The sequence below is a fragment of the Bufo bufo genome, chromosome 7 (genome assembly GCF_905171765.1).
Source record: "Bufo bufo chromosome 7, aBufBuf1.1, whole genome shotgun sequence".
NCBI classification, from domain to species: Eukaryota; Metazoa; Chordata; class Amphibia; order Anura; family Bufonidae; genus Bufo; species Bufo bufo.
In genome coordinates, this window is record NC_053395.1 from 149400171 (window position 1) to 149418769 (window position 18599).

The window sequence follows — 18599 nt, forward strand, 5'->3', positions numbered from 1 at the left end:
ACATTTTTTTACTCAATTTTACCACTACCATGAAGTACAATATGTGACGAGAAAACAATCACAGAATGGCTTGGATAATTAAAGGGTTTCTACCACTTCGTTTTCACATAATTAGCTTTCAGACACTAGCGATCCGCTAGTGTCTGCTCTACCAAACCATCCTAATATAATTGCTTTTGGGACAGCCGTTTCGCTAAAAAAAAGAACTTTTATTGATATGCTAATGAGCCTCTAGGTGCTATGGGGGCGTCATTAGCACCTAGAGGCTCGGTCTACCTTCACAAACTGCCGCCGCCCAGCGGGTCCCTCCAGCCCACCCATCTCCTCCTGAATGCGATCCTCCCTGTGAGCGTATGTATTCGGCACATGCGCAGTGAATGTCTGACCGCTTTCTGCACAGACATCTCCACTGCGCCTGTTCCTCGGAGCACTATGACGTCATCGGCGCAGGCGCAGTGGAGATGTCTGTGTAGAAAGCGGTCAGACATTCACTGCGCATGCGCCGAATATACGCTCACAGGGAGGATCGCATTCCGGAGGAGATGGGCGGGCTGGAGGGACGCGCTGGGCGGCGGCAGTTTGTGAAGGTAGACCGAGCCTCTAGGTGCTAATGACGCCCCAATAGCACCTAGAGGCTCATTAGCATATCAATAAAAGTTCTTTTTTTAGCGAAACGGCTGCCCCAAAAGCAATTATATTAGGATGGTTTGGTAGAGCAGACACTAGCGGATCGCTAGTGTCTGAAAGCTAATTATGTGAAAACGAAGTGGTAGAAACCCTTGAAAAGCGTTTCAAAGTTATTACCACATAAAGTGACATGTCAGATTTTCAAAAAATGGCAATGTCCTTAAGGGGTTCAAGATAATACAACCGGATCCGTTCACAACGGATGCAGATGGTTGTATTATCCGTAACGGAAGCGTTTTTGCTGAACCCTGTCGGATCCAGCAAAAACACTAGTGTGAAAGTAGTTAGTGTTGAATGATTTTATAATTGTTAGTAGTTCAACTTCAGGTAAATGTAACTCCCTGTGAACAAAAGGTTATGGAGGTTTTTATCTGATCATCCAATACCTCCTGATCAATATCTGCAAGCAGAATTTATATATAGTAGATCGTGTGCGTTTTGTTTTGCTACTAACCTTGTGCTGAAATTGTCCATTGCCATCCGTTTCCTTTCAGCACATTGTACGATTTTTGGAAGAAACCTCAAATGCATGGAGAGCTGTTGAATTCCTGCTGGCTGATGGCCTATGTAGGGGTCATGTTTGATTTTCAGAGCAAATATTTTTGTTTCATTACTGAATGTATGGCCAGCTTTAGTTCTTTGCCTATAACCGCCACGTTAGATGCTGTACATGTTATGCGACTGTTTCACAGATTTTCCTGGCTTGTGTTTGTTGCAGTTCAGCCTTGCTGAGCACCTGCTTGTGTCTGAACAGCTTCCTTTTTTCTCCCTAGCAAAATAACCAAATATAAACCACATCCAGCTTGAATCTCGGTTTCAGAAATATTTCTGGGTTAATGTTTTTAACAGAAAAACAAGTCCTCTGCTGCACTCATGGGTTTCACTTATGAATATGTGCTCCACTGGCATTTTATTCTATTTTTTTTAAACACATTTGTGCAGAATGAGGAATAATAGCAGCAAGTGCAGACATACATTTATGAAAACCAATGAATGAGAAAGCAGTAATTGCTCATAGTAAAAAAAAAATTGATGAACATTGAATGCCTTTTTATACTCTATTTAGGAGACTAAAAGAGAGTAAGTGATTAGTTCCAGCTTTAGTAGGCTAGCATCAAAAGTCCTGTGACTTTCGGCAACATAAGGCAAACAGAACTGAATGAATAGTAGGTTCATCATAGGTGTTTGTATGTTTATGTCCAGCTTTATACTTGGACGTGACTTTTATAATATAGAGCAGTGAAGGCCAAGGGGGTCATTTATTAACAGATATACGCCACTTTTGTGGCAGCAGAATCTTTCTTGCTTAAGCCAGATCTTTAAAAAAAAAGGGGAGGTGGCTTCGGGGAAGGGGACAGCCGGTAGGCCTGTCTCATCATTTTCTATGCCTGGTTTAGGTGTAGAAAAGGTTTTAAATGTAGAACATCAAGGAAGCTGTCTTACGTTTAGTGGATATGCCCAAGTTATGTAGAGGCTGGCGCCTACATAACTTCGGTGATCCACCGCCAGCGCAGGGGCTTATTAAGACCAACCTCTAAAACGACGGTCTTAATAAATGTGCACCCAAGTCTTTAATTGTAGTCTTCAAGTACACCTCAGAGCAAGAATTAGTAGATGTTGCCATTACCTTCAACACAGAATCGGGAAAACTGCCTTCTCATAGGCATTTGTCTCAATGTTCTTGTGTTAACTTATTTTTTTTTGCCCTTTCATTGGTCACTCAGATCAGTAAATCTTGATCAGAGCTATTAGGGCTCTTTCACATGAGAAAGATTTCCATCCGGATGGAAATCTGTGTAGCAAATATATAGCATCTGAACTGAACCCATTCATTTCAGTCGTTTATCACACATCATCTGGACAAAAATAAAATAAAAATTATTGCAGCATCTTCTATACTGTGTAGTTTTGTGCAGCCCTGGCCCTTCTAGAAGTGAAAGGGGCTTATGTGAAAAACAGAAGGCATGCAGTGTGTTATTCACTGATGTTTGCTGGGAGATGTAGATTGTTATTATTCAGTTTTTGTAAAGAATGTTATGTGCAGTGTTTACTGCATAAATGGGTGGAGCATGACAAAGCATACCAGAAATGTAGACATGGACGTGACACACAACTTCAAAGGCCCCGATTACCTACCAATAAAAAGATGGAAATGGTGTATTTGAAAGCAGTAAGGAGAGAATATTAAAGTGGTTTTCCAGGATTTACATACCGATTGCATGTCCTCAGGATAGGTTATCAATATGAGATTGGAAGATGGTCCGTCTCCTGTGACCCCTGACAATCAGCTGTATGGAGGTAGTGGCGCTACGTGATCTTCCTAGGGTCATCAATCACATAGCCTAGGCACAGCTCACTCCCATTCAAGTCATATTGATAACCTATTCCAGGGATAGGTCATCAATATGTACAGTATATCACAAAAGTGAGTACATCCCTCATATTTTTTGTAAATATTTTATTATATCTTTTCATGGGACAACACTGAAGATGTGAAAATGTAAAGTAGTCAGTGTATAGCTTGTATAATAGAGTAAATTTGGTGTGCCCTCAAAATAACTCAACACAACAAAAGGGAGTACACCACTAAGTGAAAATGGCCAAATTGTGCCGTTAGCCATTTTCCCTCCCAGATGTTATTAGTGTTCCAAGTTCCCAGGTGGGAATGGGGAGCAGGTGTGTTAAATTTGGCATTATCGCTCTCAGACTCTCAGTACGGTGGCCAAGACCATACAGTGGTTTAACAAGACAGATTCCACTCAGAACAGTCCTCGCCATGGTCTAAGTAGTTGAGTGCACATGCTCAGCATCATATTCAGAGGTTGGCTTTTCAAAATAGACGTATGAGTGCCGCCAGCATTGCTGCAGAGGTTAAAGCGGTGGGCGGTCAGCCTGTCAGTGCTCAGACCATACACCACAAACTGCATCAAATTGGTCTGCATGGCTGTCGTCCCACAAGGAAGCGTCTTCTAAAAATGAACCACAAGAAAGCCCGCAAACAGTTTACTGAAGACAAGCAGACTAAGGACATGGATTACTGGAACCACGTCCAGTGGTCTGATGAGACAAGATAAACTTAATTGGTTCAGATAGTGTCAAGCATGTGTGGCGACAACCAGGTGAGGAGTACAAAGACAAGTGTGTCTTGCCTACAGTCATGCATGGTGGTGGGAGTGTCATGGTTTGGGGCTGCATGAGTGCTGCCGGCTGTTGGGAGCTACAGTTCATTAAGGAAACCATGAATGCCAATATGTTCTGTGAGATACTGAACCAGAGCATGATCCCCTCCCTTCGGAAACTGGGCTGCAGGGCAGTATTCCAAAATGATAGTGTCCCCAAACACACCTCCAAGACGACCACTGCCTTGTTAAAGAAAGTGAGGGTAAAGGTGCTGGACTGGCCAGGCATGTCTCCAGACCTAAACCATACTGAGCATCTGTGGGACATCCTCAAAACAGAAGGTGGAGGAGCACAAGGTCTCTAACATCCACCAGATCCGTGATGTCATCACGGAGGAGTGGAAGAGGATTCCAGTGGCAACCTGTGGAGCTCTACTGAACTCCATGCCAAAAAGTTTAGGCAATGCTGGAAAATAATGGTGGCCACACAAAATATTGAGGCACTTCAGGCACAATTTGGCCATTTTCACTTAGGGGTGTACTCACATTTGTTGCCAGCAGTTTAGACATTAATGGCTGTGTGTTGAGTTATTTTAAGGGCACGCCAAAAATTGACACTGTTATACAAGCTGTACACTGACTACTTTACATTCAAAGTGGCATAACAGTGTTGTCCCATAAAGAGATAATAAAATATTTACAAAAATGTGAGTTGAGTACTCACTTTTGTGAGATACTTTAAATACTGGAGAATGAGATGAGAGGGAGAGACAGACAGAGATAGATAGATAGATAGATAGATAGATAGATAGATAGATAGATAGATAGAGACAGAGAGACAGAGAGAAACAGACACACACTAGTAGACAAATATGTGTTTTCAACTAAATATATATATATATCTATCTATATAATGACGAAAAAAGGACAGCACTCCAGGTAAAAAAGCAGTGGTGGTTAATCACCCATGTGGATGGCAACGTTTCAGCTCAAACAAGAGCCTTTTTGAAAAAGGCTCTTGTTCGAGCTGAAACGTTGCCATCCACATGGGTGATTAAACACCACTGCTTTTTTACCTGGAGTGCTGTCCTTTTTCCGTCATTGTTCATCTGGGGTAAGCAGCTACATCCCTGGACCTAGCACCCATATTGCTTGTCTCCAGTGCCGCCATTATTTTCTATATATATATATATATATATATATATATATAGTCTAAATGATACTCTTTCTCCAATATGGAGAGCACATGGTATGCTGTGTGCAGTATTGTAGGCCAGACAATGCCCTCACTATGCCAAGTACATATGTGCAGTACTGTAGGCCAGGCAATGCGCCTGGTATGATATGTGTGTGCAGTATTGTAGACCAGGCAACAGATGTTAAACATAATAATTTACTTTTTTTTTTACACAATGTACAGTACGTCAAACCTGGAACATGTGAATGGACCCTTATACTTTAAATGTACAGTATAAATATTCAGACACATTAAATTGCATTGGATTTATTTTATAGTATATCTTGCACTGAAACAATTGTATTTTTGAACAATTCAAAAACATTTTTAGAAAATCAAAGTTTATCTAGTCCAGAGTCATAAACATGATTCTGGTATGATACATCATTTGGAATGCTAATGATTTGGAGAATCATACATAAAATCTTGTAGAAGAATGCTCTGCTCTAAACCCTTCATTTTACACCAGGATTTTCAGATTAGATTCCAGTCTATGTGGTACATATCTTCTCAATGATTTGTATATGCCTTTGTTTTTCACAATGCAATAAAGCACTGTTTAATGAGAACATTTCAAAGCTTGTTAACAAGATTTCCAACCTGTGTTCTCCACTCTTTCAATGGAGGTTCCCCTACCATAGCCAATTTCTTCAATAAAAAGGCAGGCTTCATACTTGGGACATCAGGATTTTCTTTATAATATGTATCCAGCACGTCCAACACTTTAGTTAAGCCAACGGTGGAGGCATAATACATTGGACCTCCTCTATACTTAGGCCAGCCATAACCATTGTTGTAGATAACATCAATATCCTCTGGACCAGAGGCTATACCATCTTCTAGGACACGGAATCCTTCATTGACAAGAGCATACAGGCAACATTCAAGAATCATTTCTGGGGTTGAAGGTCGCTGTTTTATTTGGTGGGTGTTTCTATATTTTTGGAGAAAATCTTTCACCCATGGATCAGGTTGGGCAATTCTGCCACCGGGTTTCTCATATTGGTACCAGCCTTTACCAGTTTTTTGTCCAAGTCTTCCATTTTCACATAGCAGGTCAGCAAGTGGACAGTACCTCCTACCTTCTCTTTGTCTTGCAGGAGTTCCCAGGGGAACTTTATTACCGGCTATACCTCTTTCCATTCTAGACCTCCAGCCAATATCCAAACCAGCCAGGTCCATCATACGAAAAGGGCCCATTGCAAAGCCAAAATCTTCAAGAGCTTTGTCTACATCTTCAGGATAGTATCCTTCCTCTAGGAGGTAACTTGCCTGATCAAGATATGGGCCTAAGAGTCGATTCCCAACAAATGATGGACAGTTTCCCACAAGTACTGCCACCTTTCCCAAGGTTTTGCCTAGGTTCATAGCAGTGGCAATGGTTGTCAGTGAAGTGTGATGACCTCTCACCACTTCAAGGAGTTTCATGATGTTGGCAGGGGAAAAGAAATGAGTGCCAATAACTAGGTGAGGGTTTTTTGCGACAGATGCAATTTCATCAATATTAAGACCTGACGTGTTGGTGCACAGGAAGGCATCTGGCTTACAAACAGATGCAAGCTTACGAAAGATTTCCTTTTTTAGCTCCATGTTTTCATAAACTGCCTCAATAACTAAATCTATGTCACGGAGATCTGCAAAGTCAAGTGTGAAACGCACAGAGGCCAAAGTGCTACCTGGAGATAACCCCTGCTTTATTAACTTCTCAGCTTCACGTTCCAATAGACCATTCACTGCCTTCTTACCAATTTCCAATTGTTGTGCATCCTGTTCTAATGCAACAACAGGAATATTTGCCTTAGCTAATGAGGTGGCGATCCCTCTTCCCATCGTTCCCAGTCCTGTTAAGAAAGAAGTATGAATAATAATTGTCAAACACAATAACATACATCATCATCAACCTGTGTATATAGTCAAGTAAAATAAGACCCCACAAACTAAGTAAAACAGCAAAAAAACAAACAAACAGTCAACATAGGTTATCCTTTAAACATAAAAACCTGCAAACATTTCACAATTAACAGAGTAAGGCTACTTTCACACTGGCATTTCTGGGTCGGCCTGTGGGATCAGTTTCAGGGATCTTACAAACTGTTCAAAACGGATCAGTTCAGCCCCAATGCATTCTGAATGGATAAGGATCCGTTCAGAATGCATCGGCTTGGCTCCGTTCCGCCTCCATTCCGCTCTGGAGGTGGACACCAAAACGCTGCTTGCAGCGTTTTGGTGTCCGCCTGGCGATGCGGAGCCAAACGAATCCGTCCTGACTTACAATTCAAGTAAATGGGGACGGATCCGTTTTCACTGACACAATATGGTGCAATTGAAAACGGGTCCATGCCCCATTGACTTTCAATGTAAGTCAGGACGGATCTGTTTTGACTTAGACTTTTTTTTTTTTTAAAAGAATAATGCAAAATGATCCGTGCATTTGCATTATAGGTGCGGATCCGTGTGTGCAGATACCAGACGGATCGGCGCCTAACGCAGGTGTGAAAGTAGCCTTAAAAGGACACCAGTGTTTTAAGTCCCAGAACAGCCATGTAAAGTCTATGGCCACCTTTAAACATTTTTTGTATGCTCTCAGTGCATAATATGAAAACTGAAGCAACTTAAAAAAAAGTCTTTTAATTATCCTATTGTTTCATTTTTATAGTACCTACGTGTAACCACTTTGTAGTATGATGCTGCTCATATTTTCCTCTATAGGTCTTCTAATTCTGACTAACCTACCAAATGCATGTACGGGACAAATCGAAGAATTTATGAGGTCTCATGCACACAGCAAATTTTTTTCTTCCCTTTTTTATTTTTATGAATAGCACACATCCTGTTGTGCTTTTTCATAGGTGTATAACATTTATATCTAAATATCCTCATTATAGTGGATTTGATTATATATACTAGGCCATATTGTGCTATATTCACCATTGTGTATGTATTTTGGCCGAAATAGGTTCATGGAGAGAACACAGAAAAGAAAGAAGAAAAGAAAAAGGACAAAGGTGTCTCTACCCGAGGAGGAAAATCCCAGTGATCAGAACAGACTTGAGAGCTGACTTCCCATAGACTCTGCATATCATTTGCATTCTCGGGTAACGTATAAGTTTATTATGTGTAGTATTGATTGAACTAATTGGCTTGATATTTAGTAACTCCCCGCTTTAGTGCGGATATATTACCACTATTCAGTAAAGATGCATATTACTGAATAAAAGACCTAATATTGATATCGGAGAAACTGGAATCTTCTCATTCCATAGTAATAATCAAGCCTAATAATTTATTAATTTGCGTAGCGATTCTACCAGATATCAGAGATTTGTCATAGTTTGAGCAGAGCAAGGGTTTGTATCTACTTAATCGCTATTGCGTTTATTATGTAAATTAACTGTTAGTATATCTCAAAATTGTCATTGGGACATTTGTATTCAATTTTAGGTTTGAGAGGCAATATGAAACGCTGGTATTCGTGTTAGAGCCACCTAGTGGCGAATTTAGGGTACTGCATATCACTGCGTGTTATTGCATATTATGGAGTTTTATATTCATTAAGCTTTGATTGTATCTTGAGTTATTGTATAATAAATTATTTATATTTTTGCATAAACGCCTGCACAGTGTTTTACCGATTGCACAACATAATTAAATTAACAATTCTTTGGGGTGTTTTATATGTCCACCTCTAGGATCAATTCCCCTTGAAATTTTTCCTTTGACCCTATCTTCTATATAAAAAATTTGATTTATATTTCCAACAATCCTTTTTTTAAGCAGGTCCATGTGCCCAATCCAAAAATGTCAGTGCATGTCCTATTCCTTTCCACATTTGCGGGTGGTAATAGCCCTTTCTGTTGATGGAAGGGAGATGGGAATGGAATACACACAGAAGGATCCTATTTTTAATGAAGAAAAAAAAAAAGAGAAATAGCCACGTACATGACGCCCAAGACTGCAAGATTATTCTACACAGAACTTGCTTGTGTCTGTTACCAGAGTCTGCATAGGAGATGTAGAAAAAAAAAAAAAACTATAGGAAATGTTTAAGACTTACAGCAAAGTTGCTTAACTTTTCAATTTAGATTTATTGGGAAAAAAAAATAAAAAATTGTATATGGGTGCCTTTATTTTACTTGGGTATCCACATGCTTCTGAAACTATGATGGCAGATTATAAAACCTACAAATATTCTCTATTTAAGTATACATGAAAAGCAAAACAAGTAAAAGGTACGACAAAGACAGACAAACACAGATAAGGATCAGGGCATTTACATGCTTATGCAAATTACCTCTTCCAAAAATAAAAATAAAACTGGGCCTCTAGTGCCACTAGATATAAGGTAGTTAAACCAGTAGGTCAATGCTTGACCTTTTAAACAGGCCTTGAGACATAATTTAGGATTAGGGATAAGACAGCACCTGATCTGCTGACAGCTGTTCAGGGCAATTGCCCCTCATCAGTGAAGAGCAGTCAGAACTGGCTTAAGTGGGTGAAAGTCCTTTGTCAGAATTCAGGTGTCTGTGTGTGTGTGTGTGTGTGTGTGTGTGTGTGTGTGTGTGTGTGTGTGTGTGTGTGTGTGTGTGTGTGTGTGTGTGTGTGTGTGTGTGTGTGTGTGCGTGTGTGTGTGTGTGTGTGTGGGGGTACCATTTATCCTTGTAGAGAGAGTGTCATGGACCATGCAATGCTCATCATAAATCAGGGGCAATCATCCCAAAAAAACTGTCTCCAGATGAGGTACTGGCTTAGCTATAATCCTAAATTAATCCTAAATTATGTCTTAAGGCCTGTTTAAAAGTTTGAACACTAACTTATTTGATAGTTGCAAAACACCAGATGGCATTAGAGGCTCAGCTTTCTTTTCCTTTTGGAAGGAGAGATAATGGCCTATAAGACTCCTCACAACTCACAGATGCTCTCTGCAAGAAATAGTAGCCCTGTATCCGAATCTATGTGCAAGTATACCTTGAAAATATTGATGCCGCTTTGAAAGCACAAGGACGGTGACGCCAAATATTGATTTCATTTAGATTTCTCTTTTGTTCATTCACTTTATATTTTTTCCGAGATATTTTAACTGATGACCTATCCTCAGGAGCGCTGTGGCCTTCTCCATGCTTACCAAGCAAAGTGCTGTACATTGTATAGCGGCTGTGCTTGGTATCGGGCTCAGCCCCATTCACTTCTATGGGGCTGAGCTGCTTCTAGACCACGGGAACGATGAATGCGTCGTCACTGGTCTAGGAAAAACTGCATTCTCAAAACAGCTGATCGGTGGTGGTCCCGGGTGTCAGACCCCCACTGATCAAATACTGATCTATCCTCAGGATAGGTCAACATCGGTATTAGGACCTCAGAAAATCCCTTTAACATTTAGTGCAAGTCTCTGATGCTCCACTTCCAACAGATGCTGTATAACAATCATTTACTGCAGTCAATCCAGGGCCCACAAGGGTTGTATAAATCTGCATTGCTAAGGAACTGAATTCTATATACAGATATACAGTGGATATAAAAAGTCTACACACCCCTGTTAAAATGTCAGGTTTCTGTGATATAAAAAAAATGAGAAAGATAAATCATTTCAGAACTTTTTCCACTTTAATGTGACCTATAAACTGTACAACTCAATTGAAAAACAAACTGAAATCTTTTAGGTAGAGGGAAGAAAAATATAAAAATAAAATATGGTTGCATAAGTGTGCACACCCTTAAACTAATACTTTGTTGAAGCACCTTTTGATTTTATTACAGCACTCAGTCTTTTTGGGTAGGAGTCTATCAGCATGGCACATTTTGACTTGGCAAGATTTGCCCACTCTTCTTTGCAAAAACACTCCAAATCTGTCAGATTGTGAGGGCATCTCCTGTGCACAGCCCTCTTTAGATCACCCCACAGATTTTCAATCGGATTAAGGTCTGGGCTCTGGCTGGGCCATTCCAAAACTTTAATCTTCTTCTGGTGAAGCCATTCCTTTGTTGATTTGGATGTAGGCTTTGGGTCATGGTCATGCTGAAAGATGAAGTTCATCTTCATGTTCAGCTTTCTAGCAGAAGCCTGAAGGTTTTGTGCCAATATTGACTGGTATTTGGAACTGTTCATAATTCCCTCTAGCTAAACTAAGTCCCCAGTTCCAGCTGAAGAAAAACATCCCCTTGGCATGATGCTGCCACCACCATGCTTCACTGTGGGGATGATGTTCTTTTGGTGATGTGCAGTGTTGTTTTTGCGCCAAACATATCTTTTGGAATTATGCCCAAAAAGTTCAACCTTGGTTTCATCAGACCATAACACCTTTTCCCACATGCTTTTCGGAGACTTCAGATGTGTTTTTGCAAAATGTAGCCTGGCTTGGATGTTTTTCTTCGTAAGAAAAGGCTTTCGTCTTGCCACTCTACCCCATAGCCCAGACATATGAAGAATACGGGAGATTGTTATCACATGTACCACACAGCCAGTACTTGCCAGATATTCCTGCAGCTCCTTTAATGTTGTTGTAGGCCTCTTTGTAGCCTCCCGGACCAGTTTTCTTCTCGTCGTTTCATCAATTTTGGAGGGATGTCCAGTTCTTGGTAATGTCACTGTTGTGCCATATTTTCTCCACTTGATGATGACGACTGGCTAACTCCTAGTTAACATGATTTTGAAGGCGATTGCTTAATTCTGAACACAGCTACATCCCCAGTTATAAGAGGGTGTGCACACTTATGCAACCACATTATGTTAGGTTTTTTGGTTTTCTTCCCTCCACCTAAATGATTTCCGTTTGTTTTTCAATTTAATGGTACAGTTTATAGGTCACATTAAAGGTGGAAAAAGTTCTGAAGTTATTTATCTTTGTCTAATTTTTTACATCACAGAAACCTGACATTTTAACAGGGGTGTGTAGACTTTTATATCCACTGTATATAACACTGGAGTCGTTGAAAGGTAAGGAATCTGAGGTAGATATAATGTAGATAAGGTCTTCGACAATGTAAGAAAGTAATGTCTCTCTCTCTACAAGCTTCAAAATAAAACCTCATGTACATGGCTGCCATTATGTATAATCTATGGGCCAGATTTATCGTTAGCTCAAGTCAGAATAATGGAGTGAAAAAGTCACAAAAAAATGCGCAAACGCTAAAACTGCGCACAAATTTGCGACTTTTTTCTGCTCTGCACTATGCTCGCCAGTTTTCTGAAAGTGGGCGTGTTTTCTTATGTAAATGAATCTCTAGACAGATTTACTATTGGGACTATTTAAAAAGTCGCAAAAAAGTCGCAAAAAAAATGCGCAATTTCACTCCAGTGAGGACCATGCTTATCTTATGACAATTTTTAATAGAACATGCGACTTTTTTTGTAAAGCTGTGCGACTTTTGTAAAGCTGCTTACTGACGGATAAACTACTACCGTCAAACCACATTTATTACTGTCTTAAAGGGCCGATCATAAATCTGACTTGGCTAAAACTGACTTAACCATATGTGAAAGTGAAGTGAGCTGTCAGAGTAATGATAAATCTGGCCCCATGTGTACAGATCACAGATCCCTGCATAAAGTGGGTTAATTAATATAGGGAATATGCATAGTGGAGAATTTTTTTTTTTTTTTAATCTACTAATTTCCTGTGAAACCCTAGAAATCCCTGCAGCACGGGGCTGTTTTTTCTCTTGCACTGCCTGAAGAAAGAGGAGTTTTGACTAAGGCAGCGAGGAGGGCAGTTCTAGCAAGGAGAAGAAACATATCTAGTGATTTATCGCATTAATATACATAAAGGCTTTCACAGACCAGCCATATTGCTGTAAAACTCATTTATTGTAGTCTATGAAAATTTAATATCTCCATTACATCTGGAGGCAGAAGGCCTAAAGCTTTTTTATTTTTTTTATTTTCAGGTATCAACAAAAAACTTATTTTCTGCGTTGTCTTCTTTGTACTGACGAGATAAGAGGTGGATTAATTCTAAGGTTGTTGTAGCTTTGTCAGTCATGAAATGAGAGTATTGTAACTGCTTGTACGCAGGAATTAGTTTCATGTTATACTGACAGTCAAGTGATGCAACATATTCAGACAACTGGGGAGCAATATACAGCAGGTAGAACATAATCTCATTAATAAATCACATTAAAGGGGGTTATCCAGGAAGCTGATATTGATGGCTTATCCTCAGGATAGGTAGGCAATATCAGATTGGCAGGGACCTAACTCCCGGCATCACTGCTGGTCAGCTGTTTAAAGAGGCCACTGCGCTCACGGGAACTCCGATGAGTGATGTGGTCTCTTTAGAGCCAAGCACAGTGCTGTACGTTATAGAGTGGCTCTGCTTGGTATTGCAGCTCAGCCCAATTCAACTGAATGGAACAGAGCTGCGTCTAGGCCATGTGACCGATGTATGGCGACATCACTGGACTAGGAAGAGGCCTAAGCACTCACAGAGCGCCGCAGCCGATTGGCAGAGGTCCTGAGAGTCCTGCCAATCAGATACTGATGACCTGCTTTCAAAACAAACATTTCTGGTAACCACAAGGTTTATACAATTAATATCCCATGCAGATCTGTCCCATTGCAATGGATCTGTTAACCAATCATATCAGGTCCCACCCAGAGAGGTGGGTCAATAGCAGGTCTGTCTGTAGGTATCAAAGAATATAAACCCAGCGACAAACTTATCGGATAAATGTGCTTTGCTGTTAGGTTTACAAAATCAACTACAGAAAACTATGATCTCTGTATTAAAAAAATCCCAATCTTCCAAGCAGTTCTGACAATGGCCATTTTAAGTTGGATCCAGCAAAACTTAAATCACAGTTGGGTAACTGTACACCTTTTTCTAAACTAATAAAACAAGATCAGTTTCAAGAAACATATATATTCTCTGCAGGGGAGAAGGTTGTATATATTTATTTTTTTATCTCAGCCAAGGATTATATCTTGCCTAGACTACTTGCTCCCTCCAGGATGCCAAACTCAAGTTTATACACCAATGGAAAAAAGACCTTTATCTCTCTTTGCCAACACTGTTGTGTCACCATAGCTAAGGCAGTCTACAGGTCTCCCTTGTTGAGACCTCTATAAAAATTCTTCACCATACAGTCTAGGCCGCACTGATCATCCACAAGTTTATTTTAATCTTCTTCCCCACGTTCATATCTCTGTATTTGGTGTCATGACAAATCACCTCAAGATTCTGTAACAACTTTATCTGTTTCTGCTCCAGAAGCCAGGCAAAGCAGCAGAAGGGGGTGTAGACAGATCTGAGACAAGCTATAGATCTCCTCCATGCCCCCTCCAGCGGCTGTGGGATGCATTGCAGTCTGCACGGCTCCAGATACCTGTGACAACCTACTCTGTCTAGTTCCTGCCTGTACTACACACAGTGATTATTCTGGATATTTGCTGGTGGTCATAATGTGACTCGACTGAGTAGTAGAACTACTAAAAGATGCCTTACGTGGTGCAGTCCATCTTCAGGATCCGCATGTGGATTCACACCAACTACCGTCCATCACGTGTAATCCCCTAACCAATAGTAGTAATCCGCATGTGCATCCCGTGGCTACACGCACCTTGTACAGGCAACCAAAATGTCCTTGTGTAGCCTAAAAAGTGCAGGCTGTGTAAATATACATGTAGCACAGTTCTAGAGAAGGTCCATTTACCGAGCCCACAGCTTGCTGTTCTTTTAAGCATCTAAAGTGAAGGCTCTTACGTACTGATTGTCTACCAGTTGTTTACAGCCCCAGATCAATGAGCTGCAATCACGACTGCAGAAGTCTGAACCTATTCCACACACTCCAGACTTTTCACTCACCTCTTGTACCTTTCAACCTCCAATCAGAACACAATGTACAGAATAAAAAAAAGACTCTTAAAAAGGTCTGTCTAGAATTTTTATTTTTTTGTTACAGACTTAACCTTTGGTTATTCTGAGCAACACCATATGCGAATGTAATTATAACAGGAAACTATTCTGATCACGTATGCATCTGTAACAAAATGTGCAATCATTCTAATAAATGCTCCATAATGTTTAATAATTCCCACTAACAATCCTCAAGCTGCACAGGGTGCTCTTTTCATGAAGCACGGGGGAAGGGTGGTGCCTCCACAGCTCAATTATTTTCACAGACATGTCTCAGATTATTCAGAGCATTCTCGACAACTGATGGATAAAAGTGGATGAGAAAAGAATAGATTATCTACACTCTATTGAGAGCCTTGCAGTCTCTCCTGGTCCCGAGTATTGAAACTGAAGGCTTATTATTATCACTACACACAACAGGCAGCAATCTTCACCTCCTCACAAGCAAGGGTGGGGGTTTCTGATGCTATGGGCACGAGTAGTGATGTTACTGGTGGTGGTGGTGGGGAAGCAGACCTCTATATTCTAATCGAGGAAAACCCCCTTTAATTATCCTATTTTTGCATTGATTTGTTCGACAATTTTGTATCCGAAAATCACAACACTACCAACTAGAAAAACTGGGTCCTGGGTGCTGTCGGGTATAGGGTATCCTCCACAGACCCATTCACATAGGATCACTTCTTGTAAGACTACAAACATATCTAAAAAATAAATAAATATATATATTGTATGTGAATGAAGAACTAATTAAAATTAAAAATTTTTACGAATGATCTGTTCGCATGTGAATTGAATATGCAGAGATTGCAGTTTTTTTTAATCATCATTCTTTGAAAAATGATTAAAAGGGAATGTGTCATCAGAAAATGACCTATTGTTTAAAGAGAGTCTGCCACCAAAATTGGACGTTACACACTGCTTACATGTGGCTCTAGCTCAACTACCCGTGATTCCAATGGTACCTTTGTTGTTCCTTTCAGCAGCTGAAAAAAAAACGCTGTTTAATCCATATGCAAATGGAGCTCGCAAGTGCCCAGGGGCGGGGTTCGTATTGTAGGTGCCCAGGCCGCTCTGCCTTTTTTTCACTTTACTCCTCTCCAGCCTCTTGCTTGTCCCGCCCTGTAAGTCCGTTGCGTCATCCCCAGTACCAACTGAGATCCCGCGCATACCCAATTCACCTCCCGACTCAGGGCATGAGCACTGTGATGCCCACTGTGGTCAGCGGCATCGATACATCTAGTGCACATGCGCCAGAGCGCATGCCCGGGCCGGGCGAACTGCTCACGTGCGGGATCTTGGCCGGTATTGGAGATGACGCAACGGACTTACAGCGTGGGACAAGCAAGAGGCTGGGGAGGAGAAATTTGAAAAAAAGCCCTAAACAAGCCCTGAAAGTTTGGGCTTCCTAGCTCCAAGGGAAGCCGCTGGAGGTGACTTCCATGGAGGAGGGGGACTTTGTGAAAAATCTACCCAGGGGTGATGGATGCAAAATATGGATTAAACTGCGTTTTTTCACCTGCTGAAAGTCACAACAAAAAAGAGGAAAGGTACTATTTGAATCATGGATAGTTGTGCTAGACCCACATGTAAGCAGTGTGTAACATCCAATTTTTGTGACAGACTTTTAAATCACGTTTTTATATTATTATTTTTTTTATTTTTGGTATGTTTTTTATTTTTCCATGTCACTATATTTTTAAAATAATATGTATAATCCTTCAATTCACACTGACCACTAGGCCTAATAATAGGTCAGGGATCAGCAACCTCCGGCACTCCAGCTGTTCCGAAAATACAACTCCCAGAATCCTCATTTCACTTGTATGAGAGTTACAAGAACAGCCAAATAGGTGTGCATGCTGGCAGTTGTAGTTTCACAGCAGCTGGAGTGCCGAAGGTTGCTGATCCCTGTAATTGTCACGATAGGTAGGGAAGGGAACAGCAAACTGAAAGACAAACTAAACAACGGACTAGGACCCACAAGCTAGGGAAAAACAAGGTCACCTCCTAGCAATCCCTGACACACTTTCCCTAGGCTGCTAAGCCCATGTGCATACCTCAATGGTAGATCCCCATGCCTATAGACTATAACACATTAAACAGACCCTCAGCAATAGGGAAAAATGGCAAGAGACACCCAGCGCCTTCTACCACTGAAGGCGCTAGTGTCCCCACTAGAGGCCTAGACAAAACAGAAACTAAAAGGGAAAAGAGAAGGGAAAAGACTTATCTGATACGAGAAGGAGCAGACGATCCACCAAGCATCCAAAGCTCACACAAGGTAGAACTATAACCTGCAAAGGCTATAGGGAAAAAGGGAGGTACAAATAGCTTCACTAATCACCAAAAGAACACCACCTGGGAGAAGGTGGAACTGTTCTCAAACCCACAACAAACTATCAAGTCGAGTCACGTGCAGCAATTCTGACAGATCTCCTCAAACCACCCACAGGGCATGGCGTGACAGTAATAGGTCATAATTTCCTGTTCTGTACAGGCCACTTTTCAGTAGCTATTACCATCATCACCGCAGGCAGTATTAAAATGACAAGCAACTATATATATCATACAAATAAAAAAATAAAAAAATAATGATTAACATAAAATGCTATTTAAACAATAAGGTCAATTTCTGATGAAACATTCACTTTAAATCATTCTAAGATCTAAACATGACCTAAGGCTGGTTATACACATTAGATGATGTTCAATGGACAGCTGTCTCTTCTGAACCCTACATACAAATGCATGCAAAGCTCAGGCACACATGTATGTGTTATGAATGGGGAGAAAGCACCTGTCAGACTACTCTGGTAGCAGCTTACCTCTCCAAGAATAAAAGGATAGGGCAGCTGAAATCTAAACTTAAAGGGGTTATAACGACCCCCAAAATGACCGGGCACCGCATACAGGTAATCCTTACCCTGCTCCCCGGCACCCACATCGCTTCTGATGCCCACACGGCCGCCGCTGCATCTTCCCGTCACACGGATCAAAACATCCAGCGACGTAGGGGGCAGCCAATAGCAGGCTGCGATGAGAACGGGCCTTCCTAGCATTGCGGGTGCCCCGTCCGGGTGTTTTGATCCATGCAATGGGGCGATGCAGCGGCGGCCATGCGGGCATCAGGAGTGACGTGGGTGCCGGGGACCGGGGTAAGTATAACCTTTATTCAGTGCCCAGGCATTTTGGGGGGCATTATAGGGGTTGGATAACTCCTTTAATGACTGACTTCTGCCATTGGAAAGAGTTGGGAGGCCCTCATACACATCATATCATCGGCTGGTTCTGCCAGTGGGTTTGCTCGAAATTTATCTAATGTGAATATCCAGCTTAAAAGGCGTTGCCCCAGAAATGTAGTCCACATAGCGCTCATGTTCAGTTCCAATGACAAGACTTCGTTCAGCAATGCTTTTGGTACTGGGACTGTAAACTTCCAAACAGGGACTCATGCGGGTTATATGCCACTTGAGGACACATCACGGCTGAGGCCAGTGAATTGCTGTGGCAGCACATGTGACCCCATTCAGAAGTTTACAGGCCAGGGAACAGAAACATAACTGAAAACAGCATCAATGGTGGAACTGAGCAGTGGGGAGAAGGTCAGTGCATTTCTTATGTTATATGGACCACATTACAGGGTGTAATCAAAATAGGAGTTAAACCTGGAAATCCCCTTTATATCCCAATAAATACCTGTGGTAA

General features: G+C 41.2%; 1 protein-coding gene across 1 annotated transcript in view; it reads right to left on the bottom strand.

The window, feature by feature from the left end:
- Positions 1-5300: 5300 nt before the first annotated feature.
- EHHADH (enoyl-CoA hydratase and 3-hydroxyacyl CoA dehydrogenase) overlaps positions 5301-18599 on the bottom strand; it is an 85216-nt gene continuing 71917 nt past the window's right edge. Inside the window, exon 7 of the mRNA XM_040439513.1 lies at positions 5301-6884. Coding sequence (XP_040295447.1) covers positions 5617-6884 — 1268 coding nt within the window. The 3' untranslated portion in view covers positions 5301-5616. The remainder of the gene's footprint in view (positions 6885-18599) is intronic.